Source organism: Gobius niger, assembly GCF_951799975.1.
Source record: "Gobius niger genome assembly, chromosome: 13".
Lineage (NCBI taxonomy): Eukaryota > Metazoa > Chordata > Actinopteri > Gobiiformes > Gobiidae > Gobius > Gobius niger.
Window position 1 is genome coordinate 32,114,192 of NC_136864.1, and position 22,001 is coordinate 32,136,192.

Consider the following 22,001-nt stretch of genomic DNA (forward strand, 5'->3'; position numbering starts at 1 on the left):
AGTGAGCAAAAGGAGTTTGTTTAGCTTCTCACAGACATGTAGGTCATTCTCTCTCATTGAGGAAAGTTTTTAAGCTGCTTTTTTAACAAAAGAGCGCGGCTGTGTGGGCGGTTAGCATGGCACCTTTGCTTTCCATCACGGTGGTCTCTAGGACGCTCTGTTGTTCAGGGTTTCTGGTGGGTTTTCACATAGAAATAAAAAGTGGCACCGTTCGATCCTAGCATACGCAGTCCGGGAGACTTCTCAATGTATTTTTCCTATAGCCGTTAGCATAGCAAATTATGAACGAGATGTTTTCAGCTATTTTTCAGCCACATTTAGGTCAAATCCTGGTTAGAAATCATTAATGAATGCACAGACCTTTTGAGATTTTACTTTAGGTACAAATTCTCGTCTAAAAGTGTCCTATGAGCTAAATGCTAACTCTAATTCATGCTAACTCATAATTGTAGGTTGGATAAACCTCTGATTGCCACTAAACATCATCTTGTAAAATGTTAATGATAAAGAAACCACAGAAAAGAAATAAATGGCATAAAAAAGACAAAGCTTACGTCCCCGTACGTTAGCATTGCGCCTGGCTTCCCTATTCATTTGTATGGGGATTGAACGTTTCATTTCAAATCGGGCATTTCCGTGATTTCTATGGGTTTTCACTGCTGAGGGATCTGTCTCCATGGTTACGCATACATTCCATCCAGAAAACCTACCAGAAACCCTAAAAAGCAATGGACCCGAGAGCGTCCCAGAGGGCACTCTGATGGAGTGCAAAGGCGCCCATACAGTCACTGTCACTGAAAGGTCAGATACACACTGATAAAGTCAAGTTTGTTTGTTTCCAGGAGTTGGTGTTACACTGATTATCGCCCCACTGAAACACGGAAAAGCAGTTCCACCTTGTTAAAAATGTTAAACAAGACAATTATCTGGTGTTTTTCCCTTTTGTCGGGCACATGGCTAAACAAGCTACTGCACTGTAGAATAAAGCCATTGATGACGCTCAGACATTCGCCAAAAATGGAATCGCTGCGTGTTCCCGTAGAGATGAAGACGCGTGACGGACACATGACGGACACGTCTAAACCGCCAGATGAATTTCATTTCTTATTGTCATGGCAGACTTCGGAACATGGACGTAGCGCACTCGGTACAAATGAGGCGTTTAACAGAAGTTTGCTGAAAAACTAGGTACTTACGATCTGTGTTTAAAGGGATATTTCAGGATTTTTGACATAGGGCCTCATTTCCTAGTTATCCAGAGTGTTGCTGATTTCTGGAGATATTTTTTTTTGTAATTCATGCAGTTCTTATATTTGAAGAGTTTCGTGGCGCTAGGCTAATGCAAGGCTAGCGCATTTCAATGGTATCAGCTACTGTATATCTATATGGTATTTGCCTCAGGTGCTCTGTGGAGCGGGTCAGACTGTTTTTAATGCAGGCTAGCTGATACCGTAGAAATGCGCTAGCCTAGCACAAGCCTAGCGCCACGTAACTTCAAATATAACAACTGTTTGAATTTAAAAAAAAATATCTCCAGAAATCAGCAACACTCTGGATAACTATGTCAAAAATCCTGAATTATCCTTTTAATTAGAATGGAAAATATTGCGTTGAAATGGTTTAGTGAAACATCGCAATGATATCGTTATTGCACAGGGGTATCGCATATTGCAAGTTACTTCAACATCATGCACGGTGCGGTAGTGTAAATAAATAAATGAGTATATATTGATCAAATAGAATAAAATGAAAAGAAAATAATAACAGCAGTAACCAGCACTCCGCTCTGTTGTTTTTCCCTGTGGACTGTCCAGATCGTGTGCACTGTTCAGAGACGTCTCCAGTGGCAACACATGTTTTGTTTTCTTTGTTCTTTTTGGATGAGTGTGAGGTTTGAGACGTCCATGTCCACCACCCCTTCACGGCCCCGTCACTGACCCTCCTGACGTGCTCACGCGCCGCCTCTCTCCTTGTCTCTGCAGAAGTACGGTCAGCAGGACGAGGACACGGCGCAGGACCAGAGCTCCCCGCCGCTCTCGGAGGACAGTCCCGAGCTGGTGCAGGTGTCCCAGAAGAGCCTGTCCCAAGTGGAGACGGTGCACGGATATGTGTCCCACGCTCACATCTCCCCTATCAAGGTACTGCTTGTCATACCGTCGCTTGGGCTGGATGCAAGGGATGGGACGGTCACTAAAAAACCCTCGCAACAATCTTACTCTGTATGTTTGAGCAGCTCCACAGTGTTTGCCCTGCTTTGGCCGTTAACTAAACATAACAGAGATCTGTTAGATAAAAGGGATGTTACGGCCACACTGCAGGCCAATGGGTAAAAAAAAAATTTGGGATATCAATTTGAAACTTTTGCTGAACATTATGGACATAAATGAAGAAAAAAAATGTATGTCAAAAGTTACAAATAAAAATGCTAGAAAAAAAAGGAATCTTCCAGACTGTCACTTTAAACTATCCCATCCCATGCATCTACCACACTGTGACTTTACAGGATATGTGTGATATATGTTGATTGAAATGTTAAGTGAACCTTTGGCGTGCTGACCATCATGGCTGCCGTTGTTTTTGTCCATCGATCCCGTCTCAGTCCTGTCCTGGCCCAGAGCCTGTGCTTTATCACAACAGCACTAACATACTGACATGATGCTTGTATTGAAACGCATGCATCTTCTAACAACATGGAGAATATTAACATCTGACATCATGCTTTTGGACTCCTCTGCTTATACTTGGAATATTTGGTGAGTCTGCGCCAGAGAACACTTGATTTAAGGGTCTGTCCGCTTCGGGAGAGGAGTAGGTGTCAACAGTTGTTTGGACTCGTCGGTGACGATGTTGAGTTTGAACTCCAGAGTAGCGAGGCGATGTCTTGGTTGTCCGTTATGTTGGGCCAATTTTACGTTTAATCCAGAAGGATTAAACGTTTTTTTGAAGTCTGCCAGGCCAGCAGAGGGCAGCACTGTAGGTCAGACTCTGTACAGCACAATGCAAAGAGTGAGTCAACTTCTCTCCTTTTTGTCTAATTACAGGTGTGATTTTTATTTAATTTTAAGCATTGTCCACACCTGTTACTTGCCACAGGTGAGTTTAGACGAGCATCGTTTGTTTGTAACAAAGTTAATCATCCACAATGTTGAGGGTGTAAAACTCCCTCTGCTGTTTTTGTGGAATTAAGTGTTCATTTTGACAACATATTCTAATTTAGTTTTAGTCTTAATCTTTTGACGTGAAATGTCTTTTGATTTTAGTCAAGACTCTATATAGATATATATATATATATATATATATATATATATAGATAGATATATATAGATATAGATATAGATGGAGTCAAATAATTCTCTTCAATTTTAGTCTGGTTTTAGACTAAATCTGCGATCAGTTTCGTCAACTTTGCATTTATAATCTTTATTCTTATCATATTTAATCGTGGTCCTCTGCCTCATGGAGCTGCTCCCACATGAACAAAGCTCAGCTGTGGATTTAAATGACATGAGGCTCTTTCAGACTGTCATTGGAAGTTTGGATGATTTTCTCTTCTTTTTATTTTTATTTAGTCAGATTTTAGTCGACAAAATCTGATCATTTTAGTCCGTTTTAGTCTCTTAAACAATTTTTGATTTAGTTTTAGTCTAATTTTAGTCAGCAAAAAAATACTTTGACTAACCTTATGATGAAATATTTCAGTCGCTGGGAGAAATACTTAATTTAATGTAAGAATTCCCGGGGTTCAGTCGTGTCTTGCACTGCCGTGTAAGCAGTCTCTTATTTTTGTAGTATTGTTAAAAATATTAGCATTGCTTCAGTTCGCTAAAGTGAGCTAATGCTAGCTAAACATACAGGTGCCACAATAATGGGCTGCAGACAGTTATCGCTAGAACCTTGACAAAATGCACAGTATTTTTAAGATCTAAAAAGAGACAGCTAAACGTTTGATCAACAATTCCTTTTATGTTTAAAGCAAAAAAACGTAGACTGTAGAGCCGGATGTCTAACCATTGTTAGACTTTAGACTGAGGCTTGTAAACGTTCACCAGCACAGTTAAAGTTACGCCAAACAGCTCCAGTGTGTGTAATGTTCTGTGACTGTTAGCTAAGGTGTTAGCCTAGCCTTACCTTAGAGCATATGTTTGTTTATTTTAGACAATTAGCTGGGCATAGGCCTTCCACATTGTTTGATCCATTGTAGGCAGCGCTCCAGTTATGTTTTCGGCTTTAGGAAAGAGCTGGACTCCCAGACACACTCTTGTGGTCCATCCAGAATGATCCCCTCTGTATCGGTCTGGGCAGGGAGCCGGCTGTTGCCGCTTCTGCAAAACTCGTTGTAAATCCTATGGGCCGCTTCCTGTGTAGACTGTGTCCAGGTGAAGGCGCATGTTCCTGTGTGCCTCACCTTAACACTTTGCATGGCTGTTCCAACTAAACCAGTGTGTTGTGTAATGTTCTGTATAAGGCCATCTGCATGTGCTCTCATGACTCTCGGCTCATGTCATTCTGCGCCCGACCCGTGCATGTTGGGCCGTCTGTAGCTCTGTGTGTTATCCCGGGACTCCCCGTGGAAGCCGGGCGCTGAAGCTTTCTGGGTGTGCTCTGCTGTAGGTGGTCTCGGCTCTGGACGTCTCGTATGAGGAGGGTGCGGCGTCGGGGGCGGCTGACCCTCCCTCCCCCACCTCCACCCTGTCCCCCCAGCCAGACGACAGCCCCCTGCCCTCCTGCTCCTCCAACCCATACCCCCCCATACAGGTAAACCCCACCTCCCCCGCCTCTCCTCGGTCAGCAGGGGCGCTTTTGGTGCTCTCAAGTGCTATGGAATAAACAATGAGAGCCACTGCATGCTGTTTTATTTGTAGGTCTCTCTACACATCAGCTACTGTGACTAAAATGATCATGTACTTTGTTGTAATTGTCTCCCTTGGTTCGGACACGGTCTTTGCTGAGCGTGGTCTCTCTGGCCTTTCCATTACACACGGAACCAGGCGTGTTTGTGAAGGTTGTAATACATGTGTCAAACACAACATATAATCCAGCCTGCAACTTATAGAGCATACATTCCTGAGGATGCCCAGTCCTCTGTGTAGTCATGAATTTTTGAAGAAATAAGCGGAATTCTCACACCAGCCACAAGGGGGCAGCCCAAATAAAAAAGGAAAGAATTCCACATGAGATCAGGATATAAAGAAGACATTATAGCCACGTGGTAAATGGTCAGTCTGCCCCAAGGCAGCTGTGGCTACTATAGTAGCTTACTACCACCAAGTTTGAAGTGAATGAATAATGACTACAGTGTTATTATTATTATTATTTTTATTAGTTATTATTTATTACAGCCCTGTCGGGATTTGACCATATCAGCGCTGTATTAAAATCATTCATTTCAACGTGCACCAATGAGCACTTCCCTTAGTTACTGTTTCTAGGCCCGACAAACTTCCTGATGCCGATGCTGGAGTGGCTCATGTTAGTGACTCTCTGACTGGAGCAATACCTGCGCGATATCCTCCAGATCGAGGCAAAAGGGGATATATTCAAGATATGAAACTATCTAGCCAAGGGTAAAGGACAACTATTGAGACTAAAGCATACAAGTCTCAAGTGAAATCCGAGAAACCTCCTGATCGCTCCCTAATGCAGCCAGCACAGGTTTGTGGACCAGTCGTGTCTCTTGTTTTTGTGGTATTGTTAAAAATATTAGCATTGCTTTGGTTCACTGAACATACAGATGCCACAATGATAATAGGCTGCAGACAGTTATCGTTAGAAAAGTATTTTTATGATAAAAAGAGACGCTAAACGTTTGATTAACAATTCCTTTTATGTTTAAAGCAAAAAAAAAAAATAGAATTTCGAGGCAGATGTGTAAACTGTAAATGTGGCTCCTCTTACGGTAGTGTTGCATTTACATACTCCAACGACCCAAAAAGGCGGCCATGTTTGCGTCGTTTCCCGCACTTCACTCCGTACTTATAGTTTTAGTGAAACTTAACCGTCGTCTGGACTGGGTCACATTGAGTTGAGGACTTTTCGGTTCTATTCACAGAAGCTTCTTCTTAGCTCTTGTGGTCATAATGTGACCCTGTACCCAATCCAGAGTGGTCTTCCCACAAGGAGGGAAACAAAACTGACCACACCCACCTGTTGAAGTTGTTTACAGTGGTTAGGATACGGGGTTTCTGTACCCATAGTTTCCCCCATGTACACATGTACATGTGCACGCTTCCTGACACTGGACGGTGTAAACTACGTTACTCTGTAGCTGGTCTTCTCTTTAGGATGGACTGACTTCTGTCTCATAGTGTCACACAAGCATATCTGCACTTGTAGTGTTTCCTCTACATGTGGCACTCTGTAGTAGAGGGCGGTCCTATGGAGGAAAACCCTCTAATACACACAATAATGGAGGCAGCTAAAGTAAAGCCACTCTGTCTACTCTCTGCCTCTTAATGCACCACAAGTAGACGGCCGCTTCCCCTACTTTCTCTGAACGCACCACTTTGAGAACCTGTTGTTGCCCACTGCTTCTTAATGCAGCACTGTTTTTCTCTGCTGGTTGTAAACACTGGAATCTCCTACTGCCTCTGAACGCAGCACTTGGAGAATTTACCGTCTCCTGTCTGCCACTGTCTCTAAACGCGCCGCGGACAGACTGCGTCCGCCGCCGCCTCCAGATGTTCCACCGGTGCAGCGCCGTCTCTCCCCACCGCCCCTGAACGCACCACCCCGTCTCCCCGCCGCCCGTAAAGCGCTCGGATTGCTTGTTGTTGTGTCGGAGGGAAAGGGGGGGGGGGTGGATGTGAAAGGGGGGGGGGCTCGTCTCCCCTCCTTCCCCTCCCCTCCCTCCTTCCCCCGCGTCAGTGCTGCTGCAGCCCTCCTCGCAGCCACACGCAGCATGCTCAACTCGGTGTGGTACGCTAAAAAGGTGGGCCGCCGCATCATGGGCACCCTGAGGAGAACCAAGAGGCTCCACAGACGCCTTCTGGTAAGGTCTCCCCTCTCATAGACCGGTCTCTCTCTTCTCGCGTCATTCCCGACAGATTCCCCCCCCCCGCCTACCCTCACCTCCCCACACACACACACACACACACACACACACACCGCCGCCGCCACATGGCTGCTTCTCCGGTGCCATCACGCCCGCATCCCGCTCCGTCTGCTGCCCGTCAACTCCAAAACCATCACGTCTGTCACCCCCACAGACGCGGAGTTTGTGTCATGCGCTGGGTGTCGGAGCGCGGCGGCCGCTTCTCGGCGCGCACATGGGGGGGACGCTCGGTGGCGCCGACAAAACCCGCGTCCTGCTCCCACTGCGATCCGGAGGGGGCTCGTCAGTCTGGAAATTCAGCGTTCGGAATTGTAAGCAGAATGCAAAGATTGAAATATGTGCTTGACACTTTTTGAAATACTCGTTTGGTTAAAGAGCATGTGACGGGTTTGAGTCTTTTGGTGATTGTGATGGATCACAGGATGAGGAAAAGTTAAGTTAGTGACATTAATGGAGGGAAAGTTCCAGACAATACTCACTCAACACACAACTAATGAAAGGCTGGGTAAAAGTTTTGGCAAAATCAGGACTTTGTTGTTGCAAAAATTGAGTCTTATGCACTTTTAAGTCCTGTTTTCATCAAGTTAAGTCAAGATGCAGAGATTTATTGAAAAGCCCGTAGGAAACGTAGAGAATAGAAATGACTGAAAGCGGCCCCTAGTGTAAAAACACTAGTATTTCACTACGTTCACACAGTTTGGTGCAATTTTGGCGCTTTGGTTGCTTCTTCTTCTTCTTCTACTGCTGAATCTGCTCCAATCTCTAATGACCTGGATGTTCTTTTTAACATGGAATCGATGGACTCGTCAGTGTTTTGCTCATGTGTTGTTCACGTAAAGTCCATGCTTGCTTTCACCGTCATTCTCACTGCTGCCTGCAGGGGGTGCTCCAGGTGAATTTTAAATCCCCACCAGCCCCGTCTGTCTTTTCGTAGCATGGACATCATTATGTGTACGTCCACTAAGCCAGATATTTACCAACTCTCTGAAGATTGGATGCATTTCCTGGAGTAGCACACAAATGTGTTGGTGCATTGGACAAACCATTTCAAACTGTGCATATCCGTGTCATTCGATGCATAATCTCTTCCCAAACGATCTGTCTCCATGAGGATTTATTGTGGAAAACGCTGCTGTAGGGAACACCTCAACATGTTCTGAACTGCAGTCAAAGCTCTTGAAAGCACACACTGTAAATGAACATATCGTGCTTAACTGAGGCTCACAAACTTAGCCGTGGACACGTGGCAGAAGAGGGAATGACCCAGGCTTGCAACACCATAGGAAACGGCCAAAGTCAACAGAATAAAAAGTAAAAAGCTACACCAGATCTTCTTTGACATTGAGCAACGTCATAACACAGTTAAAAGCTTAAAAAAAAAAAAGAGTGGATCTTGATATGTCTTGATATGTCTTCTTGAAATCCCACGATGGTGTTCCGGATTTCCCGAGCACAAAGTGCCTTGCCGGAGGACACACTGTCAGGGTTGAGCCCGTAACCTTGCGCTGAGGACAGTGCATGTGTGCGGGGAGTTCGTAGTGAAACGTGATGCGGTACATAAACTGGGCAGATGTGGGAGCCCTGCAGTAGCATGCCTGTCTGCGGTTGCCTAGCAACAGCCGGCTCTGCGCGGATCTGCCACAGGCTAACGCCGCCGATCTGAACGTACACATGCAGCAAAACATACCGCCGGCCCGGAGCGGTCTGCGCGTCGTAAAGTCACGCTGGATCGTGTCGTCCAAAATCTATTCTGGGATTACACGGGCGGTTTAGCAGTCATCTGGACTGGGCTGTTTTTGTTTTGTTTTTCTCCTCCTTTTAGCAGCAGGATGGATATACACCAGTCCAGTGAGGAGGGCTATACCTTAGAGTTCGAGATCAAATGTTATAAATCAGGGTTTCTGTGGGGCATTAAAAAGCATTAAAAGTCATTCAATTACTTTGACCAAAATTAAAGCCTTTAAAAAGGTCATTAAAAAGCATTGAATTGGATTCAAACTGGCATTGAATTGAAATCTCTTGGAAAATAACCACATTGCTCGACTAATTTTGCTGCATAAGAAATGATGGTCCAGAACACTTTCATCTGCAGACTTGGCTGAAATTGTAACAATTATTAACTTGTTTCCTTTTGCTTTGGAAATTTCCTCCATTCATTGATTTGACATAATGTTTACTAATGTTGAAGAAATGAATATGCACCGATTTCTTTTTCTTTTTTTGCATTAGTGGCATTAAAAGTATAATAGTTGTGCATTGGTTACATCATAGCCTAACATTACCTAGAGTACAGTAGTAAAAGTGGAGGGTCTCATCTGGCAACTAACCACCGTGAGTTAGAGGGATTTACCTGTAGCTCAGGCGCTGATCCCACCTTTTCAAGTCTTTGGGCACCAGGCTAACTCGCCCCGATCACAAAAGGATTCAATAAATATAACACGTACATCACAAGGTCCGTCTCTTTTCTGCTCCTCTTGCACCCGAGGCGGCAGCGCAGTCTTACCACTAGTTTAGCTCGAAAATGAGCGTCACCCGACGTTCAGGCAGGAGGTTGTTGGATCGCTTGATGCTCTTCTATTTTTGTTTTTGGTAGCTTTGTCATTTGACTGGGCCCCCATCGGGAGTTCTTTCTCGTCTCTTTGCTCTACTTTTTACACCGTCCTTGGCTAATATTAATAACACCCCTCTCTAAATGACCAGATCAGTCTCTTTGTATTGTAGCTTGCTGCTAATAGATAAGTAATTGCTGACGATGCCCCATGAGGTCAGAGATCAACATAAGAAACGGCACAGATGAGCTACATTCTATGATTATAAACTACTTCTGATCTTAAAAAGTATAATATTGGAGATATTGTTCTCCTGAAAACATCTAGAGACCACAGTGAGTTAATGTATTGACCAGTAGTGACCAGCAGCTAACAGAGTTGTCTCATCGCTCTTTTTATTTATTTATTTAAAAAGTCATTTTTAGCTAATGCTGTGTTCCAGGTAAGTAGGAAATGATAAAGTTATAAATATGGTAACATATTCAAAACATTTTATCTAAAGCTATTGTTTTGACACTTAGGTTTGACTAATTGGTTGTGATGCACACCAGTGTATTTGCTGGCCCTGTTCACGTGAAACATAAACTGGCACAAAGTTTATAGTGCCTTCTGATCATCCCAAAAGTGTCACGTCTTGTCTTGTAGGGCGTCGCTCTACATGTCCCGTCCCCAGTTGTATGTGTTGATGGAAGCTCTGTGGGTTTGTCCCGACTCCTGGTTCGCTCTGTGTCACAGTCTGCCACTGCATTATTGATGTGCACAGTTTGTCGATGCCCCTCCCCCTGTAGCAGCCGGCCGGACCCCCCTCAGCGCCCCCCGTCCTCCCTCTCCCTCTGATACGCTGGTGCCCTCAGACTTGGCCGGGATCAGGCACGGACCAGGACCTGTTCCTCTGGGACTGTTGGACACTTGGACACTTGGACATTTGGATTACGACTTTTCCTCAGCACATTGGAAACCTCCCGCAGACCGGACTCACTGTCCACTCAAATGAGCCCAGTCCAGGGTTTACTACTCTTTTAGTCCCGCCTTAGTTCTCTTTCAATTGGGTTTAGTCTTGGTTTAGTCTTAGTTTAGTTCTTGCTTTGCCTTTGCCTAATCCTGGTCTAGTCCTGGTTTAGTTTAGGTGTTATCCTGGTTTATTCTTGGTTTGACCGAATTTAGTCCTAGTTTAGTCCTGGTTTAGTCCTGGTTTAGTTTTGGTTTATTCATAGTTTAGTCCTGGTTTAGTCCTGGTTTAGTCCTGGTTTAGTCCTGGTTTAGTTTTGGTTTAGTCCTGGTCTAGTCCTGGTTTAGTTTAGGTGTTATCCTAGTTTATTCTTGGTTTGACCGAATTTAGTCCTAGTTTAGTCCTGGTTTAGTCCTGGTTTAGTTTTGGTTTATTCATAGTTTAGTCCTGGTTTAGACCTGGTTTAGTCCTGGTTTAGTCCTGGTTTAGACCTGGTTTAGTTTTGGTTTATTCATAGTTTAGTCCTGGTTTAGTCCTGGTTTAGTTTTGGTTTATTCATAGTTTAGTCCTGGTTTAGACCTGGTTTATTCATAGTTTAGTCCTGGTTTAGTCCTGGTTTATTCATAGTTTAGTCCTGGTTTAGTCCTGGTTTATTCATAGTTTAGTCCTGGTTTAGTCCTGGTTTAGTCCTGGTTTAGTTTTGGTTTATCCCTGGTTTAGTCCTGGTTTAGTCCTGGTTTAGTCCTGGTTTAGTCCTGGTTTAGTCCTGGTTTAGTCCTGGTTTAGTCCTGGTTTAGTTTCTGGTTTAGTCCTGGTTTAGTCCTGGTTTAGACCTGATACAATCTTGGCTCTAAGAACCCCGTTATGAAGTCCTGAGACCCAACATGGCGGGTCCCTATCTGCCCCACTCGGATCTCACCCTCCCTTATCCCCGACCCCGGACCCTAGACCTGGACTTCCCTCCCGCACAGGGCCGCCCCGAGCCCCCCCACGTGCCCCCCCATGCACACGCCTCTTTGCGCACGCTCACGGCGTGCACCGCGCCCAGCCGCGCCCGGGGCCGCTTCCTCACCCTGCGCGACTCGGTGAAAAAGAGCCCCACCAAGAGCACGGCCAAAGTGGGCAACCTCCGCCGGGGGTGGCCGCCGCTGCGCTGGGTCCCGCGGGTGCCCAGACAGGTACATGCCTCCAGGCCGGGACACACTGGGGGAGTTTAAAACCCCCAAAACAAATGATTCCATATCATAAAATACTGCGCCTTTTTAACCTGAAAAAAAAAACAAATCCAGAGAATTCCTCAACCTGAACCTGAAATAACATTAACTCCCTGTTTTTTGGGAAATTGTCGCGACCCACTAAAAATGGTTCCGCGACCCACGAGTTGAGAACCACTGCTATAGGAAGTCTGGGACAGTTTATCATGATGAGGCGCTGGAGCGTGACTGAAGTGTGGAAGTAACATTATGCAACTGCTTTTACACATCTGAACAGACGGGGCAAAAGTACGTCAGGGGCGCCCCCTCAACTGGCCAGTCACGTGAATATCAAACATGATCGTTACCGATAAAGCAAATAGTCATCACATGAGGAGCGCCGTGATATATTATCTCTGGGAAGAAACACTCAGGTTAGATATCGGGTCTAAAACACCTCCAGTGTGTCCCAGCTTCAGTCCTGGCCTAGTCCGTAGTTTACTTCTGGGCTTCCTCATCCTTCTGTCATTTTGGTGCTACAATGTCCTCGAGTTTAGAGCTCTACAAACATGTCCGTACTGATCAGTAACTGTTCAGATCTACCTAAATGTGTAATTACCTGATCACTGTTTTCGAATGGTCCCATTGGTCTGTGGCTCACGTGTTGATTAAAGTCTCTGTAGAGCTGGCTGAATGTAGGTCTGTGGATCAATGTCTTTGACTGACCAGGCTAAACGGCGTGTGCACGTGCGCGCGTGTGTGTGTGTGTGTGTGTGTGCGTGTGCGTGTGTGTGTGTGTGTGCGTGTGCGTGAGCGTGTGTGTGTGTGTGTGTGCATGTGTTCGCTGCGATGTGCTAACACTGGCACTGTCTTGGCAATTTAACAGGCCAGATTAAAAGTTTGGGTTTTGTTTGTTTCATTTACAGTAACAGACCCATTGGGCTGTACACTTGATTACTATATTATCGCATTGTTGGCTGATGTCTGTGTAGGCTCTCAGTCGTGCAGGTGTTGTCCATCTTCAATGAAGGTTCTTGAGTTCTCTTCTGTTCTCTGTAGTTGAAGTGTTGAACGTTTCGCCTCTCATCCAAAAGGCTTCGTTAGCACACTAAAGGTCAGTTCAGTCAGATAAAGACCATACAGAGGAGTGGAGCTTGGCTCAGTCCCTCCCCTCTATTAACAGCTACTCTCACCTGTGGGTTAACATCTATGTTCTAAATCTTTCTAGTTTTAAGTCTTTGTAGGTGTAAGTCCTAACAACCTACCTATCACCGGCCACTGCCAGTCCCCAGACCAGTCCCCAGACCGGTCCCCAGACCAGTCCCCAGACCAGTCCCCAGACTAGTCCCCAGACCAGTCCCCAGACCAGTCCCCAGACCAGTCCCCAGACCAGTCCCCAGACCAGTCCCCAGACCAGTCCCCAGACCAGTCCCCAGACCAGTCCCCAGACCAGTCCCAGACCAGTCCCCAGACCAGTCCCCAGACCAGTCCCCAGACCGGTCCCCAGACCCGTTCCCTGCTAATTTACCTGCCTTTTGTTCTGTCCTGCGATTAGTTTGCTGCACCATTAACAGTCTGAACGGTCCTAATCTCCACTGGTCACTGCAGGTCTTTATCTGGACTTGGGGCTGAACTGAACTTTAGCACAATGCTGAAATGGTTTCATAAAATATTGCAATTATAAAGTTCTACATACAATTCTCAAATATCACAATCTGTTCCTCTTCTTGTCTATCTGTGTCCCCAGGTCTGTACCCCAGAAAAGTCCCCAGACCAGTCCCCAAACCTTTCCCCTATTTACTTAGAACCATGTCACACATTTCCCGTATTATAACATTTTGTCTCAAGACGCTTATTCAATCGAGCATCAGAATTTATTTGACAATTTAAAGCTTCACTATGATGGATTGAACATTCTTGAAAAGTGGTTTAAACACTTACACAGTGACCTCTGTGAAAAACAAGCTCTGTACGGAAAGACCTGTCGCGCTCTGGGAATCGAAACAAGGGCCTTCTTGCTGTGAGGCAGGAGCGCTAACCACTCCACCACCCTTGTGTGGATGATCATATCTGTGGTGACAGTCCGGTCCTTGCTCCTGTGTGGTTGTTTGACTGTCTGTCTCTCTGTCACCAGGCCAACCCTCCTCCGATGGTGGTGAACACAGACAGCCTGGACACGCCACCTTACGTGAGTTCACTTTGCACTTTTATCTGATGCAGCCTCTGAAGCCTGACTCAAGAGTTTCTCTCCTGTGTTCTAGGTGAACGGTACAGAGGCAGACTACGAGTACGAGGAGATCTCTCTGGAGCGGGTAAGTCCACCAGTGCAGTCGTCATGTTTGGAAGCATTTTTAAAAGGCAAACGCATGAGGGCTGTGCGAATATGCCTCTCATCCCAAAGGCTTTGTCAGCAACACTAACACTATTGGCTACAAATATCCGATACTGAACAGATAGCCTACATGTTTTGGCTCTCACCACTTTGAAAACTCAACTTTAACCAAGTAGATCTAAGGGAATGTCATTTTGATGCTAAGAACCCAGAGAATTCAATCGCTAAGTTAGTTTTAACCTCTGACGATGTATTTTCAGTCGCTGCGCAAAGTGCCGCTGCTAGCAACAGCAGGCTAATGCTAGCAGGAGCATGCTATGTAAAGTAGATCAAATGAAATTAAAGAATAACTGATACTGTATTTGTAATGCAATAAAGTTGTAATGATCAGATCATTTTATGTTAGCTGTCTATATTAATTTAAAATAGCCCTTTCCCAACGATAATGTGGAAAATCCAATCCTTGTTAATGTTTTTCCATGAGTTTATTAAAGCAGGAGTAGCTGACTTGTTGTTGTAGAGTACATTTTTGTTTATTGTTTCATATAACAGACCCATTACATTGTACAGTTAATTGTCAAATCATCATGTTATCACAACGTTAGCTGAAGCATCCATTTGGCAAAAAAGAGATCTGTATGCTTTTAACAGCCTGCAACAAAACATGAAAACTTCAACATGGCACAAACCGTCCCAGTATAAGGCTGCTGCACATGTGACACAACACTGTTGCTGAATATCTCTCCCTGCTCTTCACCCACTTTCACACCCTTTATTGTAGAAGCTCTTATTTCACAACAATTCTAGTCTTGTATTTGACTGGAATTAAATAGAAACATTTTATTTATCCAGTGGGAGAGTCTTACCTGTTTGCTCTTCAAATTGGATCCCCCCCACCTCTCCAAAAAAGATCTGAAGCTTGAAGTCTGCTTGTAATCTGAAATAGCCTTGTTGTTTGTGTTTCCGCCTGTCCTCAGGGGAACTCCGGTCTGGGGTTCAGCATCGCAGGCGGCACAGACAACCCCCACATCGGAGACGACCCCAGCATCTTCATCACTAAAGTCATCCCCGGAGGAGCCGCCGCGCAGGACGGACGCCTCAGGTATGTCACACCGAGAGGGGCGGGGTCTCAGGTCAGTCACACCGAGAGGGGCGGGGTCTCAGGTCAGTCACACAGAGAGAGGCGGGGTCTCAGGTCAGTCACACAGAGAGGGGCGGGGTCTCAGGTCAGTCACACAGAGAGAGGCGGGGTCTCAGGTCAGTCACACAGAAAGGGGGCGGGGCTTGAGGCCTCGGGTCAGTCTCACAGAGAGGGTGGGGCTTTAGGCCTCGGGTCAGTCTCACAGAGAGGGCGGGGCTTGGGGCCTCGGGTCAGTCTCTGGGACAGGGCCGTCATGAATAAAACATAACTTCTGATCAGGTGTCTCTCTCTGAAACATGACCTGTGCTGTTTACTGTCACTTTCTCTCACTGGACCTTGGCTACTTCCAGCCCAGAAGATTTACACAAACTGGGCAAACAAAATAAATGTACTGGGCAGTTGGTGACAGTTTGGGTGGTTAGCATGGTGCCTTCCTCTTCCTCCTTCCCTCTAGGACCAATCATCTTTAGAGTTTCTGGTAGGTTTTCACTGTTGATGGAACCATCTCCATGGTTTGTGGCTACAAATACATTCTATTCACTAAACCTACCATAAACCCTAAAAAACGATTGATCCTGGTGACTGTGGTGAGTCATGAGGGCAGTGCCGGTTCTTGCACACTACGTAAGTTGGTAGGGCCGCACAGCCTTACCAAAACACAAGGTCACTATATGTCAATGGCCTCGTATTTCAGTCATATTACAGTGTTGTTTCACTTGTTAATTGATGTGTTGTTACGGCAACAGGCTCTCTGACAGCGCTCACTCCCCGCCTGCTTTGCCACATATAACACCAGAATGGAGCAGGAGAGATCCTCTGTCTTCCCCGTCACTCTTCTGCTCGGCTGTTTCCCACCTCGTGTCTCTGTGATGCTTTTAAACAGGGCTGCATCGGCCACACACTTACTTAAATGGTCTCTGGCAGAGGACACTCGTATCAGGACAGTAGTTTGGCAAATAGAAGAGAGCAAAGCTGGTGTATTTCACTCAAAGAGGAGTTTAATCCACACGGCTCTCATGAGTGCAACAAGTTACTTACACTAACTAGTTCTGTGAATCAGTGGTGTAAAATGGTTTAAAATTAGAAGTCATCTGGCTCAGCAGTAAGATAGAAATAACTGTCAGGTGCATGTTTCAGTTAGTTTTCAATCAGCGGTTCCCAAACTGTGGGTCAGGGACCTGAGATGAAAGAATGTCACCATTTACCTTCTTAAAAAGTGGGGGGAAATCGTGTTGTCCTAAACATTTTGACAGTGAAAAATGGTTGCTGAAGCATAAATGAAGCGCAGGTCCCAGCAGTGCGACATGGACTAGAGTTTGAGAAGGAGGTTCTTCACCTGGTTATGAACATGTGTAAAATGTGCAGAGTGATGTAAGTTCCTTCCTCGTACTGTTCCCCCACAGAGTGAACGACGTGATCCTGCGAGTGAACGAGGCGGACGTGCGGGACGTGTCTCACTCCCGCGCCGTGGAGGCCCTGAAGGAGGCGGGCTCTCTGGTGCGGCTGTACGTGCGCCGCAGGAAGGCTGCCGGCGAGAAGCTCATGGAGATCAAGCTGGTCAAAGGGCCCAAAGGTGAGAGCGGGGTTGCTCTGTCGAGACATGACCGGGGAAAGCGTTTACTTTTCATGCTGTGGTCAATTTGGACTAGGTGTAATAAAAATACACCTAGCACATGATTCTACAAAATTCCAGCAGAGGGCATTGTGCGGTCTAACCCGTGTGTGGTGTCCAGGTCTGGGCTTCAGTATTGCGGGGGGAGTGGGGAACCAGCACATTCCTGGAGACAACAGCATCTACGTCACCAAGATCATCGAGGGCGGGGCCGCGCACAAGGACGGACGCCTGCAGATCGGAGACAAGCTGCTCGCGGTGAGTACGCATGCCAGGGAGGCTCCTGGTTAGCTGGGACTAACTACGGACCCATCCTTTCTCCTGGAGTAGGGAATGGGTACCGTTGAATGGTACCTACTTGGTCTGGGGCGGTATTGAAAAACTAAAATTCTTTCGATGCCAAGTTTCGGTTCTGTATCTCTCCAGATGTCAGTATATGACCCGCAGTGAGTCTAAAAATAGCAACATGAACGTGTGCGCAGATAATGAGCCGCTTCAGCGCAAATGGAGGCTGTAAGCAATAACTTACTAAACTTTTAGAGATGCAATAGAGATGGCAGAGAAACTAGCTTCGGCACATAGAATTAGACTACCTACGGAGAGGTTAGTCTCACCTTTCAAACGAGCCACAGCATGTGTCCAGAGCTGTAACATAGAATATGCTGTGGCGCTGCAAATATCATGAAAAACGATCTGGATTGTTGGCCCTAGTTACTCGTTACTTCTCCACAAAAGTAACTGTGGTACAATGTTTTGAAAGTAGCTTGTTACTGGACAAAGTACTTCTCCAGATTGTCCTGATTGGTCCCTTGTGCCGTCAATCACTCATCAGCCAATCCATGTCACTGTTGCTCTGGTCATGCTCTTTCTCACTTCCTGAAGCAAAAGCCGCTGGTTTTCTTAGAGACGTTTTTTATAAAGTAACGGGAACGTCATTCTCACGGAGGAAATAGTCATTAGAGATTTGAGTTCCATTTTAGCCTTCCTGACGACTTTGGCTTTAGTTTATGTTTATGTATACATGCACGGTGTTGAAGCAGTTTACTGAAAAGCAATATCTGAATGGTGTTGTTATGGCAGCGCTGGCGACGGTTACTGAATGTGGTGTCCCTGCAGGTGAACAGCTCGTGTCTGGAGGAGGTGAGCCACGAACACGCCGTCACTGCCCTGAAGAACACTCCAGACGTGGTTTATCTGAAAGTGGCCAAACCCAACAGTGTCTTCATCAACGACAGCTTCGCACCGCCAGACCTCACCAACTGTAAGCCTGTCCTCGCGTCCGGACCCTGCCTTTCAAGGCTTTTTTACACCAAACTCACTATCTCCTGTCTGGAGCTCGGGCTGGTGTCTGCAGACGGCTGGACATGAGTTTTGTTGACCATTAGGACTCATTTATTTCAGTTTGAAACATGTACGGATGCACATGTAGCTTTCTGTCTGTCTCCTGCATGATTCTGTCCATGCTCCGTCAGTTGCTTTGATTGTCCAGAGTCGTAGCAGCCTAACAGTACATGAGCTCACCACTGGGGACACTACTGCGCACAGCTCAACAGGTGAAGCAGAAAGTTAGGCTAAACTTCTCAAAAGTGATTTGAACCATTTGCAAACAAAACCACCACTGTATTCCCTCATTTTTTTTACGATTCTTCAGAACGTGTGGTGTTAAAAAAACACCGTGGGTGGCGCCATAGGGAGATCGTAGGGAGATCGTAGGGAGATCATAGGGAGATCGTAGGGAGATCGTAGGGAGATCGTAGGAGGATCGTAGGAGGATCGTAGGAGGATCGTAGGAGGATCGTAGGAGGATCGTGGGAGGATCGTGGGAGGATCGTAAGAGATCGTAAGAGATCGTAAGAGATCGTAAGAGATCGTAAGAGATCGTAGGAGGATCGTAGGAGGATCGTAGGAGATCGTAAGAGATCGTAAGAGATCGTAAGAGATCGTAAGAGATCGTAGGAGATCGTAGGAGATCGTAGGAGATCGTAGGAGATCGTAGGAGATCGTAGGAGATCGTAGGAGATCGTAGGAGATCGTAGGAGATCGTAAGAGATCGTAAGAGATCGTAAGAGATCGTAAGAGATCGTAAGAGATCGTAAGAGATCGTAAGAGATCGTAAGAGATCGTAAGAGATCGTAAGAGATCGTAAGAGATCGTAAGAGATCGTAAGAGATCGTAAGAGATCGTAAGAGATCGTAAGAGATCGTAAGAGATCGTAAGAGATCGTAAGAGATCGTAGGAGGATCGTAGGAGGATCGTAGGAGGATCGTAGGAGGATCGTAGGAGGATCGTAAGAGGATCGTAAGAGGATCGTAAGAGGATCGTAGGAGGATCGTAGGAGGATCGTAGGAGGATCGTAGGAGGATCGTAGGAGGATCGTAGGAGGATCGTAGGAGGATCGTAGGAGATCGTAAGAGATCGTAGGAGGATTGTAGGAGGATCGTAGGAGGATCGTAAGAGATCGTAGGAGGATCGTAGGAGATCGTAAGAGGATCGTAAGCGATCGTAAGAGGATCGTAGGAGGATCGTAAGAGATCGTAAGAGGATCGTAGGAGGATCGTAAGAGATCGTAAGAGATCGTAGGAGGATCGTAGGAGGATCGTAAGCGATCGTAGGAGGATCGTAAGCGATCGTAGGAGGATCGTAAGAGATCGTAAGAGATCGTAGGAGGATCGTAGGAGGATCGTAGGAGGATCGTAGGAGGATCGTAGGAGATCGTAAGAGATCGTAAGAGATCGTAAGAGATCGTAAGAGATCGTAAGAGATCGTAGGAGGATCGTAGGAGATCGTAAGAGATCGTAGGAGGATCGTAAGCGATCGTAAGAGATCGTAAGAGGATCGTAAGAGATCGTAAGAGATCGTAGGAGGATCGTAGGAGGATCGTAAGCGATCGTAGGAGGATCGTAAGCGATCGTAAGAGGATCGTAGGAGGATCGTAAGCGATCGTAAGAGGATCGTAGGAGGATCGTAAGAGATCGTAAGAGATCGTAGGAGGATCGTAAGCGATCGTAAGAGGATCGTAGGAGGATCGTAAGAGATCGTAAGAGATCGTAGGAGGATCGTAGGAGGATCGTAAGCGATCGTAGGAGGATCGTAAGCGATCGTAGGAGGATCGTAGGAGGATCGTAAGAGATCGATCGTAAGAGATAGATCGTAAGAGATCGTAAGAGATAGATCGTAAGAGATCGTAAGAGATAGATCGTAAGAGATAGATCGTAAGAGGATCGTAGGAGGATCGTAGGAGGATCGTAAGAGATCGTAAGAGATCGTAGGAGGATCGTAAGAGATCGTAAGAGATCGCAAGAGGATCGTAGGAGATCGTAGGAGATCATAGGAGATCGTAAGAGATCGTAGGAGGATCGTAGGAGGATCGTAGGAGGATCGTAGGAGCTTCCTTAAATGCTTTTATTTTTTTGATGCCAAACTTGGTATAGTTTAAAGGTACAGCTCTACTTTAGGGAGAGTCAGATTAGCATCATGGATTCTCTCTCAACTTCATGTTAAACGGGGATAAGTGATGAACAGCCATCTATCGTTTATCATTTACATATTCTTAACCTAGTGCCGGGTCCTGGTGTTTGAACGTGTTTATGAACAGAGAAAACACAATGACACCAAAGAGAAACAAGAGACTCGTCCTGAGTCTTTGCTGTGTGGTGTTCATCATCTAACCTGAGCCTGTCTGTGTCCTGTCAGCCTTCTCCCAGCAGCAGCAGCAGCAGCAGCAGCAGCAGCAGCAGCAGCAGCAGCAGCAGCAGCAGCAGCACAACACAGAAAACCATATCGGGCAGAACTTCCTGAGCCAGCCCCCGCCCCCTCCCGCCCCTTCGGGACGCTTCTCCCCCACGCCCAAAGGCATCGTGGGAGACAATGACGTCATCAGGTGAGGGCTTTGGTCTTTTTCCACAGGTTCATAATAAAACTCTTTTATTATACACTATTTTACACTATTATACACTATTATACACTATTATACACTATTAAGGAAGAAATGGCAAAAGTCTACTTGAATTAAGAGACTGAATCTAAAGTTTGAGTAGATTGGTCTGGTCTTAGATGAAATAAAACATCTCATCGCCAGTGGATCAAGCACAGTTTTTCTTTATTCAGATTATTTCGTATCATTTCAAATGAAAAATAAATATTTTTAAATGCAAAAGTGGGATTTCTGCTCGTTCCATTGGCGTTTGTATCTCATCTCAAATTAGTTTTGTCATTTATCTCATTTAAGACGGTTGGTGGTTGGAATTGAGGGTTACAGTTTGTCGTGGCGTGTTTACATGCATGCGTCTCATGTCATGTATGTCCTTTAAGAGCATTCTCAAAGCTCTTGGATGCTTAAAACAATCCATGGATTCTTGGGCGGATCTTGGAGAATGTCATTTTTATTCCCGATCATGATAATAAATGTTGAAAATGTTAAAAAAAAGGCTCCTCCGCTCCAAACACTGTCCTGCTAACGCTGAAGCTAATCAGGCAGAGACAGAGCCCAGGGCAGATCATAGACGAGTGGGATATGAAGTGAGAGCTGAAACTCGCTCAACGACAAAGGTTGGTTTATCGATGGAATGAGAGAAGGCTTTGAAGAAAGAGGGGCGGGACTACGACAAGCTAAACCCTCCCACTGGTCTTCATAAAGTCCACCTGCGACCAGGAATCTTTAGTGATGCTGACGAAGCTCCCAACACTTCAACTACAGAGCACAGAGTAGATCTAGCATGGACAACTCCTGTGTGACAGAGAGCTGGCACAAACAGCTAGACCTTTCTAGAAGTGGAATAAGACAAGTTTTATCCTTTGGCATGTCAAAAAGTTAGGTATAAGTTTGGAACACAACTAACCATTTCAGCTACATTTTCTTGTTTTTGTTTGAAAATGGGACAAAAACTGGTTAATCTTTAATCCAGAGTGATAAGCTTCTGATTAAATAAGCCAATCATTTCAGAATGAAAATGTCCCGAGATGTCTGTGGAGTGTCGCTCATCTTATGCCTGTTGTAATAAATGCTGCTGTCCACAGGGAGCCGCGGGGGGTGATCCTGCAGCGGGGCACCACGGGGCTGGGCTTCAACATCGTGGGGGGAGAGGACGGGGAGGGCATCTTCATCTCCTTCATCCTGGCGGGAGGACCGGCCGATCTGTGCGGAGAGCTGCGCAAGGGAGACCGCCTCGTGTCGG

The 22,001-nt window shown here is 45.9% G+C and overlaps 1 protein-coding gene across 19 annotated transcripts in view; it reads left to right on the forward strand.

The window, feature by feature from the left end:
* The window catches only part of dlg1b (discs large MAGUK scaffold protein 1b), a 74,641-nt gene that overhangs the window by 34,041 nt on the left and 18,599 nt on the right, over positions 1-22,001 (forward strand). For 7 of the 19 annotated variants that reach the window (XM_079570105.1, XM_079570106.1, XM_079570094.1 and 4 more), the window contains 10 exons: positions 1,983-2,138; positions 4,612-4,755; positions 13,877-13,930; positions 14,004-14,054; positions 15,052-15,176; positions 16,619-16,788; positions 16,949-17,085; positions 17,944-18,088; positions 20,521-20,707; positions 21,844-22,000. In XM_079570105.1, coding sequence (XP_079426231.1) covers positions 1,983-2,138; positions 4,612-4,755; positions 13,877-13,930; positions 14,004-14,054; positions 15,052-15,176; positions 16,619-16,788; positions 16,949-17,085; positions 17,944-18,088; positions 20,521-20,707; positions 21,844-22,000 — 1,326 coding nt within the window. Of the gene's footprint in view, positions 1-1,982; positions 2,139-4,611; positions 4,756-6,847; positions 6,989-13,876; positions 13,931-14,003; positions 14,055-15,051; positions 15,177-16,618; positions 16,789-16,948; positions 17,086-17,943; positions 18,097-20,520; positions 20,708-21,843; position 22,001 lie in introns of those variants that run through there. The other 12 variants (XM_079570102.1, XM_079570104.1, XM_079570109.1 and 9 more) reach the window with 11 other exon arrangements.